The 20,528-nt window shown below is 36.8% G+C and overlaps 1 protein-coding gene across 2 annotated transcripts; it reads left to right on the forward strand.

The window, feature by feature from the left end:
* Positions 1-2,157: 2,157 nt before the first annotated feature.
* Positions 2,158-20,506, forward strand: LOC132296475 (protein tesmin/TSO1-like CXC 2). 2 transcript variants are annotated; one of them, XM_059794684.1, is made up of 11 exons: positions 2,158-2,456; positions 3,882-3,997; positions 4,106-4,841; positions 16,655-17,139; positions 17,277-17,351; positions 18,702-18,882; positions 18,966-19,061; positions 19,150-19,216; positions 19,334-19,472; positions 19,547-19,908; positions 20,089-20,506. In XM_059794684.1, the coding sequence occupies exons 1-10, from the start codon at positions 2,358-2,360 to the stop codon at positions 19,893-19,895; spliced, it is 2,343 nt and encodes a 780-aa protein (XP_059650667.1). In that variant the 5' UTR covers positions 2,158-2,357; the 3' UTR covers positions 19,896-19,908; positions 20,089-20,506. The 2 variants fall into 2 exon arrangements, with proteins under 2 accessions (XP_059650667.1, XP_059650661.1); XM_059794678.1 differs by having other exon boundaries at positions 3,837-3,997; positions 20,089-20,505.
* The last annotated feature ends 22 nt before the right edge of the window (positions 20,507-20,528 follow it).

Raw genomic sequence — 20,528 nt, forward strand, 5'->3', positions numbered from 1 at the left:
TCTTAGAGCTCCTTCAATATCTTCTTCCAAGTAGATCAAAACTGAGGTTGAAGTTGGAGTACGAGTGGTGCAAACCCATTTCCACTGAAATGTAATCTGCCCAATCAAAAATCCAAAATCGCGGTCTTGTAGAGAATCACATGGTAAACGACTTTCCCTCTTACACTTTTGCCGGAATCAAACTCGAAATAGTTCCAATTAGGAGAGAGAATGTGGATCTATGGCTTTGTAAAGAGATAGAGTCGAGAGCTAGGGGTTTAGCCAGCCAAATGGGCTCTTCTCCCACTCCCCTCTTTTTATACTCCATTCTCTCACCTCTAATTACCCTTTTGCCCTCCACCATTTTAAAACCCAATTTTTCCTTTAAGCCCCTTAGAAATTTACATAACACCCATAACTACTATACTAATGACCATTAGGTCCCCAGTGAATTTATTTAGGTTCTGACAAATCCTGAGCACTCGGCTCACTCAGGGCCTACATGCCCATCGCCCAAGCCCACATGCCCTACTAAAAAAACTCGACCAAAAGAGACAATGAATCCGTAAATACTTGAAATGAAAAGAACAAATACGAAAACTCAAGAACCAAATTTCTAAGGCAAAAACAATACCGACCCATAACGGGATCTTTTAAATAAAAAATCCCAAGTCTCTACAATTGTAAAAAAATCAAAATAGGTACTTTTTATTTATTTTAATTCAAGCCCTTAAGTATATGTTTTGATCTTAGATGGTATTTTATTTTACTCGGAAAGAAAAAAATGAGAGGAGCAAAAAGTTTGGAAAATGGGAAAACAAATCGAAAGAAATGGAGAGAAAAAAATTAAGAAAAAAATTAGTAAAAGAATTATGACGTCCTTTAGGAGCATTTAGTTATAATTTACCAATAATAATTAAAAGATTAACAAAAGGGTCTCTAGTCCAATGGTATGATCTATCATTCCCAAATAGGAGGTTAAGAATTTGAGTCCCACTAGAGACACGTGGATGATAGGTGTGTGTTTGCTTTAACTTTTAAAATAATAATAATAAATATATAAAAGATTAGACTAGATTTTATTTCAAGACTTAGGTAACTAGAAGAGATAAGATTAATAATGAACGTGTGATAATTGTGAGGGGTACAGTAGGCTGAGCATCCATAAATGATAAAATTAGAGAAAGTAGACTTAAGTGGCATAATCATATTTAATATAGATCCGATGATAGAAGGTAAGCCATAAAGATGTTGATTTAACGTGACCCAATGATGCACCAGTTAGATGTTCCGGCAAGTTACAAAGAGGCCAACCAAAACTTACATAATAATTAATGATTTTATTTTTATTTACTATTTTTTTTAAGAAGTAAATATAAGAGAAGAGAAAGTAGACTGAAGTAATATGGTCATATTTAATATAGACCCAATGATCAATGCACCGGGGTTAGATGAGGAAGAGTAGTTTGCCTAATAGGTAAGCGATAAAAGGGGCCGACCAAAACTTAATAATGAACAATTTTAAAAAAATTATATATAAGAGAAGACTGTGTATAATACAAAAAGATGGAGAAAGAGAATTTATGTTGCTGATTCCATCCATACGAAATAAAGTCGAGGATGATAACGATGACTTAAGTACCATCGAAGCAATTAATACAGATTTGGTAAAATCCCATTAGATGTAAAAAAAAAGAAGAAAGGGGATGGGTGGGGGGAAGCAATTAATACAGATTTGGTAAAATCTCATTAGATGTAAAAAAAACAAGAAAGGGGATGGGGGGGGGGCGATTGAATTGCAAGCTTGTGTCAAATTGTTCAATGGGGCTTTTTTGTAAAAAAAAAAAAATTGAATTGCAAGCTTGTGTCAAATTGTTCAATGGGGCTTTTTTGTAAAAAAAAAAAAAAAAATTTGTTAAATGGGGTTCATGCAAAAAAAAAAAAAAAAACAAAACAAAAGGTAAGAGTCAAGTAAGAAGAATAACTCAAAAATTTCAGGGTAGTTCTGAAAAAATACATTTGGTTAAATTAGAGATTCTGGAAGCATACGTTACAGCTCTGCATTTGTGTCATCTTGTTTTGGTAAAATTTGGACAGGTAAGATGATATTATTATTATTATTATTACAGTAATATATACTGTATTATATTTGTGGGGTTTTTTTGTAGGCGGGTCTTTATCACTCTCAGCAGTGCACCGAGCAAATCCCTGTCCTTATACCGCCTTCCCGCTTCTTCTTGAATCTCATCATTCGAGACTTGAGAGAGAGAGAGAGACTACTCCTGTAGATAGAGAAAAAGGGGCTATTAAAAATCCATATATATTAATATACTGTATATATAGAAAGAGAAAGTAGTACTCTGATCGATTTCTATAGAATGTTAGAAAGAGAGTTTGATGGTGAGTTCTGCGGAAGAGGTCCTGCAATGGACACTCCAGAGCGGAACCAGATCACCACTCCCATCTCCAAATTCGAGGTCATTTGCTCCCCAAGTCTGCATCTTTTTACAATTTTGGTCCACTGGGTTCCACTTTTGTACTTCTTTTAATTTTAGTTTATTTGTTTGTTTGTTTTTTTTCTTGATTGGTAGCGTTCTACGTGTTGGGTTTGGTTTATTTGGTGGAAATTTTTTTTTTTTTTTTTTCAAGGTGAGTTAGGTTTTGGATTTGCGGATTGAAAGGTTGTTTCTTATTTTTGATGTTTCATAAGATAATTGATGTTGAGTTAGACCAAATGATCGAGGGCTTGACAATTTTTTTTGAGTACTATGCGGCTTGATCTATACATTTGGCCGAAGTAGGGTTTGTTTATTTGATTTGGGTAATTTAGTTACTTAAACATGATGCAATGAAATTTCTTGTAAAATTTTTTCGTTTGATTTTGGAAAATGAGTTCACTAAGTCGAGATTCATCCGTCTATTGAGTCCTGTTATGAGATATAGTGGGGTTTCTGCGAGTCTATGAATGGATGAACTAATTCTGTGCTTTGTAAGGCTTTGTTATCTACATTTTCTGTTCACTTCATAATTTTTGGATGTCTTGTTAGTAGTTCGTCTATAGAATTTCAACCCATTCACATAATATTTGGGGTTTACTGTGTGAACAAGTTGAGTTTATTATTTTTGTGTTCTCGGATTAATAATTCCCCCACTCATTTTCTCATAAGGAAGTTATATTCGAGAAATTGGTCATTTTCACATCCCCTCTTGGGTGATATTTGATGTAAGAATGTAAGTATGTAACATGAGGGTACAGTCTGTTAATCATGCAATATGTTTTGGCATATATACATGTGTGCATGTGTGATAAAATAGTTTGTGGAATTTCTTCTTATTTTGTCCCAACATTCTTCCTTGGACCTGCCTTTTATTCACTCAAATCAGATAACTTACTTCTGTTTGGCTGATGCAACTCTAGTGGGGATGTGACCAATTTCTTTGCTTATTACCCTCGTTTTTGTCATTGTAATACTGTTTCATTTTTAATATATATGTATATTATTATTATTATTATTGTATATAAGTTATTAGTGAACTTGGATGTTAGTTTTATTTTCTTATGATTTCAAGCAAATCTTGTGACAAATTACTTTGTTCATAAACATTTGTGATGTTTATAATCATCTTAGAGAACATATGCATAGTCTACACATCTGTTATTTTTCATCTTTGTTTGCAACTTGCAATAGTTTCTGATGTATATAGGTATAGCGCAAGATTTATTTAATAGTTGAAGTTCTTATGCACTATAAGATTTACATTTTACATTTAAAATTCATAGGTGTCAATCACATTGTTCTTTCACTCCCCTCTTTTCTTCAGTGCTCAAGGTAATCTTTTTTTCCCGCTACATGCAGGACTCTCCTGTCTTTAACTTTATCAACGGTCTTTCTCCCATCAAGCCGGTTAAGTCCATGCACATTACTCAGACATTTAATTCGCTTAGTTTTGCATCCCCTCCATCCGTTTTCACTTCACCACATGCCAGTTCCTTCAAGGATTCCGTTTTCTTAAGAAGGTAACTCATTATGCTTCTTAAATAATTTATACAATTTGTAAATCATATGCCTTTGTTGTAGCTCTATATACTCATATGTATTTGCTAATGAATATTGTTTCATTTCAGGCATCAATTCTCAAATCCATCAAACTCTGGGTTTTCTGCTGAGAATGGAAACAAAGTGGATACGAATGAAGGGGTTACAGATGTTACTTATAACTCCATTGAGCATCAGAAGTTTGATCAAGGAAGTTCCTTTAAAGAAGCTTCTGTTGAAGCACCTTTTGAATGTTCAAAGCTTGTAACAGAGCTCTCACAAAACTTAGGCAATGATTATAGTATCGCTGGATGCAGTTCAACACCTCAGTGCGGCACTGAAACCAACTGTGTGTCTGAATTGACTTGCACATCTACATCACTAGGTCCATTTCATCAAGAGGTCTCTGATAAAAGCTTGTTTGGCAATGAAGTGCATTTAAAGGGAACAAGCCAACTTGAACAAGGTAAGGAAGGAGCAGGATGTGATTGGGAGACCTTGATTTCCGATGCTGGTGATCTATTGATTTTTGATTCTCCCAATGATAGGAATTCTTTGAAGTGCCCCTTTCAGAAATCACTGGATCCTGGAACAGAGTTCTGTACTTCTCTTATGTCACAGTTTATGGATGATGATATTACTGATTTGCAGAAAACACAAGTGGTTGGTTCAGTTAATTCTGGCGAACATGAAATGGAAAATCATTCCACTCATCTTGAAGAGGGCAGTGATCTAAAGGAAATTGGTGAGACAGAAGATGTTCTTGCTAGCACTTATTTGAATCATTGTGTAGCTGAGAAGCCGAGTGAGAAATTGGATGATGAGGTATGGATTTGAATTTCATTTGCTTATAAGTTGACTCACAACTTCGCTCATTATTGCTTTTGTCAACGAATGTTACGTGCATGTAGGGACTTATGAGAAGATCATCTCCCTTCCTTTCTCTCTGATACATGTTCCTTCTCTAACCTAGATAGGCTACACTTGGTTTGATGTTTATGAAACATATTATTTGTTATCGATTAGCTATCCTGGTTCAGATTCACATCAATGTCGTTACAGATGAGTCTTGTAGTTTTATGTTAGGGGAATTTTGGAGGCCTAGACTTGGTACCTTTAGCTTCTATGTACATGCCCATTCCAACCATTCCTTTGTTTGCTATGCAATTTAAAGTGTGAATGGCCATTCCATTAGAATGAAAATCCATTCCACAACTAAAGTTATGGAATGTCCATTCTCTTCCCAAGTAATTTTTTCTAAAAAATGAACTTCCCAAAAAATCCTCATGTTCCAAGTCCAAAAATTACTACCATCTTCCACCACGACCACCTCCACCTTTCACCACCACCGCCACTACCACCGCCTTCCACCACCGCCACTACCACCGCCTTCCACCACCGCCACCGACTTTCATCACCACCCACCGCTTTCCACTACCGCCACCGCCTTTCACCACTGACACCGCCTTCCTTTGTCCCAACCATCGCCGTTGCCACCGCCTTTCACCACCGCTTTTCACCACCGCCACCGCCACCATCGCCATTGCCACCACCTTTTAGCACCACCGCTACTGCCTTCCATCGTCATCACATTTCGCCGCCGCCGCACCACCACCACCACCACCACCACCGTCACCGTCACCGTCTTACACTAGCACCGCCGCCTTCCGCCACCATCGCCAGTGCCTTACACCACCATCACTGCCGTCGCCTTCTTCCATCACCACCGCCTTCCGCCACCACCTTCCGGTTTCTGTCACCACCTTTCACCACCCACCACCACCACCTTCTACCACCACCGCCGCCACTGCCTTTCACCACCGCCACCGCCACCTCCTTTCACCACCTTTCACCACCACCACCTCCACCACCACCTCCTCCACTGCCTTCCACCACCACCACAGTCACCTCCATTGGCTTCCACCACTGCCATGTACACCACTATCTCCTTCCACCAACACCACCAACACTCTTGCCACCGCCTTCCACCACTGCCGCCTTTCACCAACACCATCACCTACACTACTATTGCTTTCCACCTCCACCACCATCCACCACTGCCACTGCCACCATTTATTTTTAAAAAATTATAGAAGAATGTCATTTTGTTAATTTAATTTATTTTTTACTAATAAGGATATTTTGGAGAACTTAATTTGAAATTTATTCCATTTGAAATTCAAAATTGGTCCAACCAAACACTGGAATGTTTATTATTATTCAGTTCCTACACATTTCATATTTACAACCAAACAATAGAATGAGAATGACCATTCCATTCCATTTCCATTCTTATTCCATTCCATTCCTGCACACCAAACGCAGCATAAATTAATGAGCCATACAATTAAACTATGGGAAAGGATAAGACTATTAATAACACAATGTAAGAGTAAACAAAAATATTTATACACGGTTTTCATAGACTTAGAGAAGCCATATGATAAGAGTGTTAAGAGACATAATTTGGTGGGCTCTACAAAGAAATAAAACCTTTGTAAAACATATAGATCTTATTTAGGAGACATTAACCAGAGTTCGTACTACACGTGAAGAAATTAGTGAGTTTTCTAAAAGTAGGATTACACGAAGGACCAATGTTACGTCTATACCTATTTATGATAGTATTATATGAAATGGCGAAGAAAACATTCCATGGTGTATATTGTTTGTCGATGACATAATTTTATTAGACACTTTAAAGGATTTTTTAACAATAAAGTTAGAAACATGCAGAAAGACTTTAGAAGCAAAAGGCTTAAAAATTATGCATTGTAAAACTAAGACATAATGTACGGAATGTAAATATGAGAAAGTATTAGAAGATGACAATATAGATATTACAATTCAATATCAAAGAATTACTCAAACTAACTTTTTTCCTTATTTAGGATCAATGTTACAAAAAGATGGGTATAGATGGTGATGTAGCAAGTAGGATTGGAGGAAGGTAGATAAATTGGAGGCAAACTAGTTCTATAATTCTATTCTATAGGACAAAAGGCAATCATATAGGACAGTTACTAGGCTAGTAGAGTGTTGGTCTTTGAAAGAGAAATAGAACAGTGCATTCATCTAGGGCCCGTTTACTAACGCTTTCACTTTCTTATTTTTACTCTCTTCAAAAGTAAAATCATACTTTTACTTTTTTGAAATGAAATAGAAAGTAAAATGGTGTTTAATAAGAAAATTTTATTTTTAATATTTTGAAAGTAAAAATCAGAAAGGAAGTTTAATAATTTTGATTTTAATTTTGCTTCCTTTATCTTTCTTTCTCTCTATTTTTTTTTTTCTCTTCCTCTAACTGGGTCTCTCAACACCGGATTAACTTGATCATATCCGGCGAGCCATTAGTTGATCCATCGTCTAAGCCCGTTCCCAGAGCTATACCCCTTACATATGGTATGACTGGCTCACACGATCTCTATTCTTGGGAAGATTAGTCTGAGGCCCTAATCTTTCTATTTCTGGTATTTTTGGACCTGGAAGGTCTAATCTTTAGGGGTCAAAATCAAAAGCTTGCCTTACAGGGTGAGGGTCAGCTTGATCCTTACACCGTGGATCTTGAACAGAAGCATCTTATGCTTCAGAGATTTCAAGAAGAGGTGAGTCTATTCTTCTTTTTTGTTGACTTTTCATTTCTTTTCTTTTTCAAAGATTTTTGACTTTTGAAAGCAGAGTAGAAGATGCCCAATTGCCGGAATCCTTGCCCACATCGTCACAACCTCGTCGCCATTCGGTCCGTTGATATGTTCAGTCCGTCCGGCCTCAGCTTGGAGACACTGCTTGCCGCCGCCGTTCATCTACTTTCAGCCAAGTGGGCTTAGGTTAAACCAGTAGAGAGAGAAAATGTTTATGTCTTCTCTCTCCTCTCATTGGATGCGACTCGAACTCCATCGGCGGCGGCGGTGGCATTTGAGATCACCAGGGTCTCTGATTCGGCAGAGAATTCCGTTGATTTTAACTTCTTTGAGGAGGAATTTCAAATTAACCTTGCTCTTTCAAAACGATGAAGGGGTTTTAGTTTTCGACAGTGTTTGGTAGCAGTTTGTGGTGGTAGAGAGAAGAGAAGAGCGATGATGGTGGTGGTTGTCGGCAATGGCGGTGGTTGTCGACGGCAAGGAGGTGGCAGTGGCAATGACCGTGTTGGAGAGGAGGTATACAGATGATTAGTTTGGATATATATATATTATAAACAGTGCTACAGTAGAGAAAGTGATTTCTACAAACAGTGTAGAAAATATAGAAAGTGAGGATTTCTCACGTTCTCCTCTTTTCACAAAATTAGGAATTACTTTCTCAAAACAAAAAAGTGAAAGTATTTTACTAAACCCGATTTTTACTTTTGATTCTCAATTTTAGGAATTGGCAGCAGAAATTAGGAATCATTCTTGTTAGTAAACAGGCCCCTAGTGAAATAAGGATGCTATGATGGATGACAGGGGTACTAGAAGGGATAAGACTAGTAATGCACGAGGGAAGGAAAAACCAGGAATAACACCTATTAATGAAAAAATTAGGGAAACAAGATTTATATGGTATGGTTAAATACAACGTAGTTTAGAAGATGCATTGGTTAGAAGAGGAGTTGTTTGCCTAGAAAGTAAGTGACAATGAAACCAACAAAAACTTACATGGGATGACATAATATTAAATGATTTTAAACAATTATATATTAGAGGAGACATGGTGTATGATAGGATAGAATGAAAAAAGAGAATTCATGTGCCCGACTTTATCCATATGGGATAAAGACAAGGACGATGATGATATTTATTTTTAGGGCAAATTGCTGATTGACCTTAATTACACCCAAGCTACTAGGTTTGCGGAAATCTACACTAACGCTCCTGTCAGAATAGGTGTCATTACAACTATTAATTTTTCGTGTGAAATGTCATTGTTTGCCTTCTTTGTTTTAGTAATTTTTTAATATTTTTTTTTGAAGTGAAAAGACGAAGTTACCCCCATAATATTCAGGCAAAAAAACAAAAAAGAGTTGCCCCCATAATAATAACCTTACCCTTTTATTTTTCCCTTCTCTCTCTTTCTTTATTTTCTTTCCTTCCTTTCATTCCTCCATAACCACACTTTCATGCCCCCATCGCCACCTTTCTCTTTCTTTCTTTTCTCACATTACATGGACTTGGACCCAAACTTTAAGTAGATAGAAAATGTACTAAAGAATGGGACCCAGACTATATGTATTGGTGGGAGGTGGGGACATTGCCCAGCAAGTGTACTGTTGACTTTCTATATATCATCTATATTGATGCACTACAGTCAGAGTAAGAAGATTGGCGCTTACTCAATTAAGGCGAGTGAATGGTACTTTGTCGGGGGTGAATGCGGGTGCATGTCTTAATGGTGGACCATCTTGCATTCCAAATCTTAGTATATTTGGTCTATGTCGGAGATGTGTCCAAGAGTTGTGTATCAGTATATGGACACGTCCGGAGCAATAGATATGTGTAATATGTTATGCTAACAGTGTAACATATGATACTTTTGTTCTTTAATTATATATCAATTCTTTTTTGAATTTAATGAGATGAGGTTAAAAGGGGGATTTCATCTATCTTAGAAGTAGGATACCCTTATTTTCTATCAAACTTAAGATTTTCTTCTTCCATCGTCACATGTGGAGGATCCAAGTGTCCAATTGCGTATGTGTGTCGGACACATATTCTGTACTTATACCCATGCATGTTGCGTGGACACTGGTGTGCTGAGAGGAATAGGAGAGTATATAACATAGCATAGGACTGACTATACTTGGTTTATATTGATGAGAGTGGTTTATGGTCGATTCCGTGATATCCTACACCAATTAGATGGTCAACCGTCATGCTTAAAATGCATTTTGTTCACCCTATAACTAGGGTGTTTCATCGTAAACTAAATCAAGAGATGAAAAAAAAAATCAATAAAAGAGATGAATGCGTTTGAACTTAGCATGTTGAGTACGAGGGTGGTAACTTTGTGCAGATAATGTCAATATTAGGTTTGTACCTACACCTTCAATTAACAGGGACCAAGACTTGGTAATTTCCTTAGTTTAAGTTTTTCTTTGAGGTATGAGAGTGAGTTGATTGTTCTGTGGATCTTTTAAGCGCCTTTTTGTTTCTAAAAGTGGCACTTTGCATTCATCCGATGCAGGTATATATAATTTGTTTTATTTCAATGGAAAAAAAGGGAAAGAAATTGGTGATTAAAAAAAGTGAAAAAATTACAAGAAAAGTGATGAACTTGCATAGAAAAAGAAAAAAAAGGAAGAATGGAAAAGTGTAGATATTTTAAAACAATTTCTTTCTTTCTTTCTCATCTTTTAAAGGCGTGCCTGCACCTTCGATTGATGGAGTGAAATATGTCTAAGATTGACCTTTGTTATAAGAAGGTATGTTTGTTGTGTGTGCAGACTAGATAAAGTTCTTAGGCTTGTTAACTAATTAGGTAGTGTTGAAGGATTTAAATATTAAAGCCACACCCTCCCTAATAGCTTAAGCGTTTAGAGTAAATGGTGGTTAACAGTTTATCAGAGCAGGTATGGTCCTATGTTCATAGAATCATAGCTCACTGTCACCCTGGAAATTAAAATTGAAAACAGGTGTGGACCAAAAGAAGACCACATGTGAGGGGGCATGATGAGGGATTTAAATAATAAAGTTACACCCTCTTTAATAGCTTAAGCTTTTAGAGTATATGGTGGTTAACAGGTGGTATTAGTGATATCTAGAGAGCCTTTAAGGAAGCTCTCTCTTACGTGATGTGTTTCTATTGGATTTGAAGGCTCTATGATCAGGGATGGACCCAGAAAAATATGTGAGAAGGGGCAATAGTGGATTTTTTTTAGTAATTTTAGTGGGGGCAATAGTAGAAGTTAATAGGTATTTGTTGAGAGAGAGAGAGAGAGAGAAAATATGAAAATGTATATGTTATTGAGTGATTTTGCGAACTGACAATAAATTGAATGAAAATTGAGGGATATATAAAATTGATGAAAAAGTGAGACCTGAAGTGCGGAAGGTATCAATTCCATGAACATGTGATTTGGCACCATTCGCTATAGTAACAACCGATGGTGAGAAAACATGAGAAATATTAGAAAGAAGAGATGGGTTACCTGTCATGTGATCGGATGCCCCTGAATCAATGATCCAAGGTGTAGAAGATGAAGCATGGAGACATGTATTACCTGAAGTAACGATAGTGGCGGTGGAGGAGGGCTGATTGCACGCTCACACTTTACCAGTTTGGTGTTGGTGATTGACCCAGGAAGATAAGATTCCTTAGTATCCATCATAAGAGCTGCTGCACAAATGAGATATAGTAGCGAGAGGGAGCTGAGATAAGAGAACCAAGATCTAGCCTAGATGAACCCCGAGAGAAATTATCGAGGAGAGAGCCGAGGAGGGATTCGAGAGAGATTGTTGAGACGAGAATTGAGATCACTGAGGAGAGATCGCCGAGAAGAGATTGAGAGAAAGCCGAGATGGATTCAAGACCTGAGTTTGAATAAGAATAAAAAAAAAAAAAATTTAAAGAGGGATCGATTTCCACTCTGATACCATGTTGAAAGAGAGAGAGAGAGAGAGAGAGAGAGAGAATATATGAAAACGTATATGTTATTGAGTAAGTTATACAATAATACAATGGTGTTTATGTAGGAGAAGCTACAGGAGTAGGTGAGTGGAGAACAAGAAAACGATATACATGGTAATTCTATATATGGTAATGAGGGGTAGGTGACAACTCATACAATACTAACTATACACGTCTGACAACTCATACAATACTGTACAACAGTATATATATAGCAAACTGGAAAAAATTGTAGGGTATAATACTAAAAAAAAGAAGATAAAACTAGCTGAAGCAATGGCCCCACTGAGTAAGCAATAGGTCCGTGCCTGTGTATGATCATGGAGTAAGCTAGGGTTTTTACTAAAATTTCTGTGCAGCACCTCTAGGCAGGGGAAGGGGGGTGCTACTGAACTATTAGATGGAGAGTATTGGTCTTAGTGTAAATATATAGGAATAATTTAATAGGACTAAATTCCACAATATCATATTCATCATTCTCACATGGGATGCCATCATATTGTGGTTGGCTACGTGAATTACCTCCTTCCAGTTGGCTACATGAATTCTCTTCTTCTAGTCTTTTCTGTTACAAATTTTCTCTCCTATTATACTAAATTTCTCAAGGTCTTTTTTTTTTATTTCTTCATCCATGTTAGTTTTTGTTTGGCTCATTGTCCCTTTCTTTCCATTTAAACTAGCCTTCCTTTTCTTATTAATGCCTATGTTACCGTGCTAGAGTACGTGTATTGGGTTGGGTATGTATCCAAGCATCAGATTTGTCAGACCCAAATAGAAGGATATAGGGACACTGATAAATATTCAAATTATTTAATGTTTGTTTTATTTGCTCGAGTAAAATGAAGTTTTTATGTAACTTAGGGTTCAAAATAGGCAAGTTTTGAAGCAATAATCTAATAAAATTGAATTATTGTATATGCTTTTTAGGTAAATGTCTGACCAAATGTGTCAGACATAATCCCAAACACTTGTCCAAAGTGTAGTGTGTCTGACGCGGGCATTTCATGTACTTATGACGAATCCATCTCATATAGGTTGACATTGTATATAACATATATCGATGCCACCTAAGTTTACACACACTTATTTTTTTTGATAAGCAAGTTTACATACTCTTATAATCGTGTCTCTTCTAGCTAATCCTATTATTCATCTCAGCATTCTCATCTCAGTGACATGGATGCGCTCTATTTGTTTCCTTTTTAATGCCCAATAATCTGCTTTCATATTGGTGCATCTACTACACTGTTTTGTTATATATCACCTAAGCCTAATACTCTTATTTCATCATTAATTGGTGAGTTGATAATCAATCACATCTTCTCTAGTTACTGATTTTATCTCAGCATTCTCATTTCTATGACATGGATGCATTGTTATTATTTCTTTTTTTATGGCCAATTCTTTGTTCTGGATAATATAGCTGGTTTAATGACTGTCCTTTAAAATTTTTCCTTGAATTTATTTGATATTCTCTTACCGTAGAATATATCACTAGCTTGTCTACATTTTCTCCAACCTGTTTCATGGTAATAGATCACAGTCTGAACCACCTTGATTCTTCTCTGTGCACATTTTTCTTTTTCTTTTGTTTGTAATAAATTTTTTTCTTCATGCACGCGGTATACTTTCTTGACATCTCTCCTTACTAAAACCAATACTGGGTAATGGTCCTCTCTCTCTCTCTCTATAAATATTCCTCCCATCGGTGAATGCTTTTTGAACCCTAAAATTAACTTGCTTCTGTGTAATTTCAGCCACTAGGTTTCTCCTGATGTGCTTATGGATTGGTGTCAAATGGCATTTATGTGTTTTTAGTTTGAATAACCGATATATTGAAGATATATAAGAATTTGTTAGACAACTATCTGAAATTTGTATCTGCATTGCCTTCACTGCATATTGCTCATTTTTCCGTCCTCCAGATGTTCTGATCTATTTTCAATTTAGAATAACAGATTTAGTACAGAAGTTCCTGGATACCCTGAGCTGTTGTCTACTATAGTTGATATCTTTGATAAACTTTTTGTAACCTTGGGCTTTAATGTCTTAAATTTAATTTTGTTAAAAAAAATGGGCTGTTGTCAAAGGCAAGCCTAGGCTCAGGGAAGGTGCAAGGTGCACCCTAAACTCTTTGCCCCTTCAAGAAGAGGAGCCTTTAGTTAGGTGCAAGGCCTGGGGATATGCTGCATGTTATTGCAAGGCATTAGGTGCTTCAGAGGCAATTCTTAATCAATTTTCTTTTCACAATAAATATAAATTATGATCTTCTTTGATTGATGGAATGAATATCCTTAAATCATAACTTAATTAAGATATTAGTGCTACCCGTGATTGGACAAGTTTTCATTTCTTCTTAGTCAATAGCATGAATTGTTTAGACATTAATTAAAAGGACTGAAAATTTTAATATAAGATATCCATGCTTCTTTTTGATAGAATTAAGTTCAGATAAGGGTATACATTTTTCAGGCAATAACTAAGGAAATATTTACTATTCTTTTCCCTACAAATCTTTCGGGCAATAAACTGAGCAGATTTCTACTGTTCTTTTACTCAAGTCAAAATCCCAATTGTTTGGTTACCCTAACCATTACGTCTTAGAGTGACATGCTGGGCTGCCTTAGGTGACCAACCTATGTGTTGATTTGGTGTTCTTTTTCTATGTTTATATTTTCTGTACTTATGGAACTGGTATTACTGGATGAAGACAAGGATAATATCTATCTCCATTACACTATTGTGTCTTCTTCTTCCTTATTTTTTTTCGTCCTTATTTCTTTTCCCTCTTTTTCTTTGGGTAGGTAAAGTGGTTTATTTGGCAGTTGAATGTGCCCTTCTCTTCTTCTTCCTCTCTCAAAATTCTGTTTTTGCTGTTTATTTCTCTTTCTTCTGGTTGAAGTTTCACCTGTATCTTGTTCTTGAATTGTCAATTCTGCAGTTCTTCCATCTCCACTTCAATTAGGCCCCATATTCTAATGTACATCCAAAACAATATACTTACGGATTCAAGATTTAGTTAAAATTTACTCTTCATTCCTACTACCATGGCTTGAATAACCACAATGTATAAGTGGGTTTTGCCTAAAGATGTGCATGTACTTGATTCCGGAGTGACATGCCAGAATTTATAGGGCGTTGTAAACTTGTAATCCAACATGTAGGGCCCATTGCCTAGTTCAGTTCAGACTATTAAGTGTGAGAATCGGGTTTCCTGAGAGTAGCCACGTTTTGTATATAATGCCATATGTTACACCGAATCTAGTTTACTCCTCTCAGCACCCTCGATTAATGGGGACTACATTGAGCAGTGGTCCGTTTAATTCAGCATGGGTATTGTAAGGATTCTTGATTTGTTAGAAGTTTCCATGCAAGATAGTTGACCACCTATGACATATGTACTGGATCGCTTTATCAGTTTAAATGCATGCTTTAACGTGTGCTTCAGATTGTACCCTGCACCAAGGTGATAGGAGGCTTTAGAACCTCTAGTGAATCAAGTTGTTAAAATTGTTGGCATTGCATTGCTTGGCTTCTTCAGTATTTTGGTTTGCCTAGGGAAGTCCGTTTCTGGCGTTCAGATGAATGGTTATCCTTTGAGGCAACAGATGCTTCAATATCAGTTTGTTTTGCAAGGATTTATGGTTTTAAGTTTTAATGGCCTGATAACAATGATTCAAGAAAGCACATGTACAATCCATGAATCATTCAGACATAGAGATACAAGATAAGATGTGGTTCGGCTTAAACCCTGCACATGAGCAAATAAATAGATGTGACTGGATATACTATTTTTGGACTGAATACCTCATGAGAAGTGAAGTCCTATACTGTCTCTTAAAAAAATTGAATGGCCTTTGAAATTTTCATACTGGATTGAACAAAACATTTTTCTAGGTATAAGGTGTCTACCTTGTGCAATTAAAATTACACCCAATATAACCAACAGGCCAGTAGCCTAGCTGTACCAGACCCCTACTTCCCAAAGGGAGGTCAGGGGTTCGAGCCTCAGTGGAGGCATGTGTGTGTGAGTACCAACTATGAAAAAAAAATTACACCCAGTATAGGCTTTGTAACACCTGTACAGCCTCTCTCTTGCTTGGACATTTAAATGCAAATTCAAGATATCATTCAACATTATGTTTCAACAAAAGGGTTCAGATTTTTATCAGCAAATTGTGAAAAGGTCATTACCCAATTTTTGTCCTGCCAATTTGAGGTGCTAGGTGGGATCCTGGAAAAATACCCAACTTTTGGCACTATTTACATAAAGTTACAACATGAGCTTTTTTACTCTTGGAACAAGCAGTAGCCAATAAGGATTTGTCGTGGAGATTTCGAAGTTTGAGGCAGATGTCTACCATCTCAGCTTGTTTAGGACTCCAGAAATGTCAACATGATGGCTGAGGCAATGTAAAAATTATACATTAACATCTTAGCTTGATGGGCCAAAGAAGTTGTCATGAAACAGAGCTGGGACTAAGCCAATGGTAATTGATTTTAAAGGTGTTCTTAATCAAGTTGCTTATACACCAACAGGCCTGTGGCCTAGCGGTACCAGGCTCCTACTTTCCAAAGGGAGGTCAGGGGTTCGAATCTCAATGGAGGCATGTGTGTGTGAGACCAACTAAGGAAAAAAAAAAAAATCAAGTTGCTTATACTATATTTTAGAAATTTAAGATGATATTTTCCTCTTTATTACATCCTATTGTAAGTAAATTGAATATGTTAAACAACTTTCAATTGGTGAGCTGCCAATTTAATTTTTAAAATTGTGTTACGTAAACGTAAGTCATTTCAACTATATGTCAAAATAGTAATTGTTTGTGAGTCTTGATAAATTTATTACAGAGATTATATTAAACATTAAGCTTCCCTCCTCCCACTCTTTGGATGTCTGGTGCATCTTAGTCTTGGTCATAGAGCTTCTCGGTTAATAGAAGTTGTTCTTTTCTTCTTTCTTTTGTAGACATGAAGAATGCACTTCTTGGAAATTGTTCATCAGCATGTATTTACATTTGTCTGTTTCTGTATAGCCTGTCCCTGTTCTGCAACGTGGTATGAGAAGGCGATGTCTGGTCTTTGAGATGGTGGGAGCTCGCAGAAAGCACTTCGATGATAGTTCGAGTTATGGTTCTTCCACATTATCACAATCTTATGGAAACATTGTTTCTAATGATAAGGAGATGGGTCCTGAAAGGCCTGGCAATGACTCCACAAGGTGCATTCTTCCTGGAATTGGTTTGCACTTGAATGCTCTCGCAACCACTTCAAAGGACTACAATGTTGGCAAACATGAAAATTTGGCTTCTGGAAGGCAGTTAACAAATACTCCTAACTCAACTGCCTCTTTGTATTCTTTAACTTCCGGTCAAGAACCCTTGAATAAATCTCTGGCAGCAACCTCTGTGGAAAGAGACATGGTTTCTGCTGAAAATGGAGTTCAGGTTATAGAGGATGCTTCTCAGGCCTCTGGATTAGTTTGTGAAGAGTTCAATCAGTGTAGTCCGAAAAAGAAGAGGTATGTGCATATTTACTTATTCTACTTCTTTGGATAATTTATTGCGCAATAATTTCCTTTTGATTTTACTAAAACTTTTATCTTATAATACTGGTATATATTTTTTATTTTTTAATTCATGTGAATCTAACTTTCAGGCGTAGGTTGGAAAATGCTGGAGATCCTGAGGGGTGTAAGCGTTGTAACTGTAAGAAATCAAAATGCTTGAAACTGTAAGTTCTTACATTTTCTTCAAGTTACCATTAAACAGTCCTGGTTTAATTGGTTTGCTTAATAACTTGCAATGGAATACTGTTTTCACCTTCTGGGTTGTGATGTTCCCTTCTAATTGATCTGGTCCATTGAGTTCACCGTCTCTATCTGAGTCGGTAATTTACCAATTTGATTTGGTTCTATATTGTTGTTGGGGGTGCAGAAGTGTCGCGAAAATTTCGGTTTAGAAACATCAGATGAAGTGAATATCTGTTATCATTTGTCACTCTTCCAGATGCAAACATACATTTGCATGTACTTATACATATTTGTTATATATACATATTTGTGTATTACACTATGATGGCGAATGTTTTAGCTTATTACCATCTCTGCGTCTTAGATATGTGAATTCTTTTTGAACTTCTTGTATTTTCAATTTTGGGCATGTTTTATAGTTGGAATTCTCCGCAATTTACGGTGGGTAATGGTGTGATGTATCTTCTTATCAATGCGATGTGGTACATAATATTTCAGATGGGCATGTGTTAAAATGTCAGTTTGTATAACATCAAATAAAGAAGTAGAAAGGCTTAAGTTAAAAAAAAAAAAAAAAAAAAAAAAAAGAAAAAGCTGAAAGCAAAGGTTATGGCAGCTTATGGTGTAAAGTTTCTACCTATGTGCTTAACTAGATCTTAATGTTCTGTATATATATATTATATATATACATACACATATTATGTGGTGCACTTGTCTTGCATGTTTCATGTTTATCTGATAACATGTTTGGGGCATCTTTACTGCGATTTAAATGATATATAACTAAGACAGACCAGCTAGCTTGGGGTTTTGACAGAGAATTCAAGGAATTTATTGAAATATTGTCAAGTGCTGAAGGCTGGAAGTTGATAACTTGATTTTAAATCAATATGTATGCATACTAGCTGAATTATTGTTGTGACTATTGAATTTGTCTAGGTCCAACTAATTAGCTAGCATGTGGATCTAAAAAGGAAAGAGGATTTTAAAACTTGAGACGAAGAAATGTTCATGAAAGTATAGGAATTGAACCAATTTGAAAAAAGAACTAGAAGTCATAATTTCTTGTTCATGTAGAATTGAAGCTTCTCTTAACCTATAAATAGAGCTAATTGGTGTCACCAAATTTTTTTTCCCTGGTATGTAAATCACACGCATGAAGTCATTAACATCCCATCAGGGATTTGGACCCTCAACTTTCCATTTGGAAGTAGGGATACCACTTGGGCTAAAGCCCATGGTAATTGGTGTCACTTTATATAAAGATAACATTTAGAAAGAGGCCTTACAACAAAACCATGCTCATAAGTAACTTGTTTTTCCCTATACAGTTACTGTGAATGCTTCGCTGCTGGTGTCTATTGTGTGGAGCCATGTTCATGTCAAGACTGCTTCAATCAGCCTATTCATGAAGATACTGTCCTTGCAACTCGCAAACAGATCGAATCTCGCAATCCGCTTGCATTTGCGCCCAAAGTGATTAGGAAATCTGATACTGTACCCGAAACTGGGGTTAGGAAACAACATCCACGCATGCATTTTCCTTATCAAGCTATTGCCAAATGCTATTATTTTAAGTGTTGATGCTCTTGCAGGATGAATCCAGCAAGACTCCTGCTTCAGCTCGACATAAAAGAGGATGCAACTGCAAGAAATCTGGTTGCCTAAAGAAATACTGTGAATGCTATCAGGTTTCCCCCCCCCCCCCCTCTTGGTGGATCCTGTATGCTTTTGATGTTGTTTATTATTGGGTTTATCAATTGTGGGTTTCTTTTAAAGGGTGGCGTAGGATGCTCCATTAACTGCAGATGCGAAGGGTGTAAGAATGCATTTGGTAGAAAGGATGGTAAGAATGCCATTTAGCTTTCATGAAAACTTCTATTCATTTAGCTACTTGATTCATTGAGCCACTCGTGCATGCGAATTTATTTTAGTTTGAAATGTTTACTTTGTCCAATCTCAGGGTCTGTTTTAATAGGGGCAGAAGCTGAACCAGAAGGAGAAACAGAAACATGGGAGAAGAATGTGGTGGACAAAAGTTCACTGAAAACTGTAATCCAGAATGATGCAGAGCAGACCTTAACACCTTTACGGTTCAGCAGGTATCATTTTAGCAGTTTACGGATAGTGTTGGAATCCATCTGTGGTAGATTTTTGATGACATCTTCTCTGCCAGATCGTCAATCCAGCTGCCATTTTCCTCCAAAGGCAAACCACCGCGATCTTCCTTTCTTCCCATTGGATCCTCTTCCGGGTTCTTCAGTAGCCAAAGGTTCGGGAAGCCTAATCTCTTTCAACCTCAATCCAAATTCGAGAAGCATCTCCAAACTGTCGAGGAAGACAACATGCCTGAGATTCTTCAAGGAAACTGCTCTCCCATCACCGGCATCAAGATTAGTTCACCCAACAGTAAAAGAGTCTCCCCTCCTCACAGCGAGTTTGGGTTGTCCCCTGGTCGGAGTAGCAGCAGGAAGTTGATACTGCAATCCATTCCTTCCTTTCCTTCTCTTACCCCCAAGCATTGAAGTCAAATTTCTGGTGAACTTGAAATTCTTTCATTTTTAGTTTAGTTATATAATGCATTACTTAGTTATACTCCTTTTGAGCTTGCCTTGTGTATAGTAATATTGTAGTTATCAATAATAGTAATAAACTACCTTTAGTATCCTATATTGTTATTTTTTTTAATGCTTAATTCTTTTGTGCTTTTGGCATCAGCATGCAATGGAATTCTTTCCACTTTTCAACTCAATCTCGTTGTTCTTCATCGTCACGGTGACCATCGCAAAAAATACTGGTCAGCGAAAGATGAAAAGGGGTTCGCATGAATAAAATTACTAATTCGGAGCGTAGAGGTAGATGCTTGTTATATTTTAAAATTGCATTGAGATTGTTGTAAAAGGGTTGGTATTAACCCTTGAAGCCTAGGTGTTTACTTATCAAAGAGAGACAGACTTGCGAAGCTTTGTAAGAGTTTGCCTTTAATTCTGCGAAAAAGAGCTTTTTGATAGTGGAAGTTTGAAATCTCAAGAGGGGTTGCTCTCGAGTTGTGGATGTAGGCAAGGGGTTTAAACCCCATAAAAATCTCCTGTTCTTGAGTTTGTCTCTCTATTACCAACTCTCTGCATTTAGTTGTTGCTCTTCATATTATTGCATTA

The sequence above is a fragment of the Cornus florida genome, unplaced genomic scaffold (genome assembly GCF_030987335.1).
Source record: "Cornus florida cultivar Cherokee Brave unplaced genomic scaffold, ASM3098733v1 CherokeeBrave_3.0.0_Hap2_Chr01, whole genome shotgun sequence".
Taxonomy (NCBI): Eukaryota; Viridiplantae; Streptophyta; class Magnoliopsida; order Cornales; family Cornaceae; genus Cornus; species Cornus florida.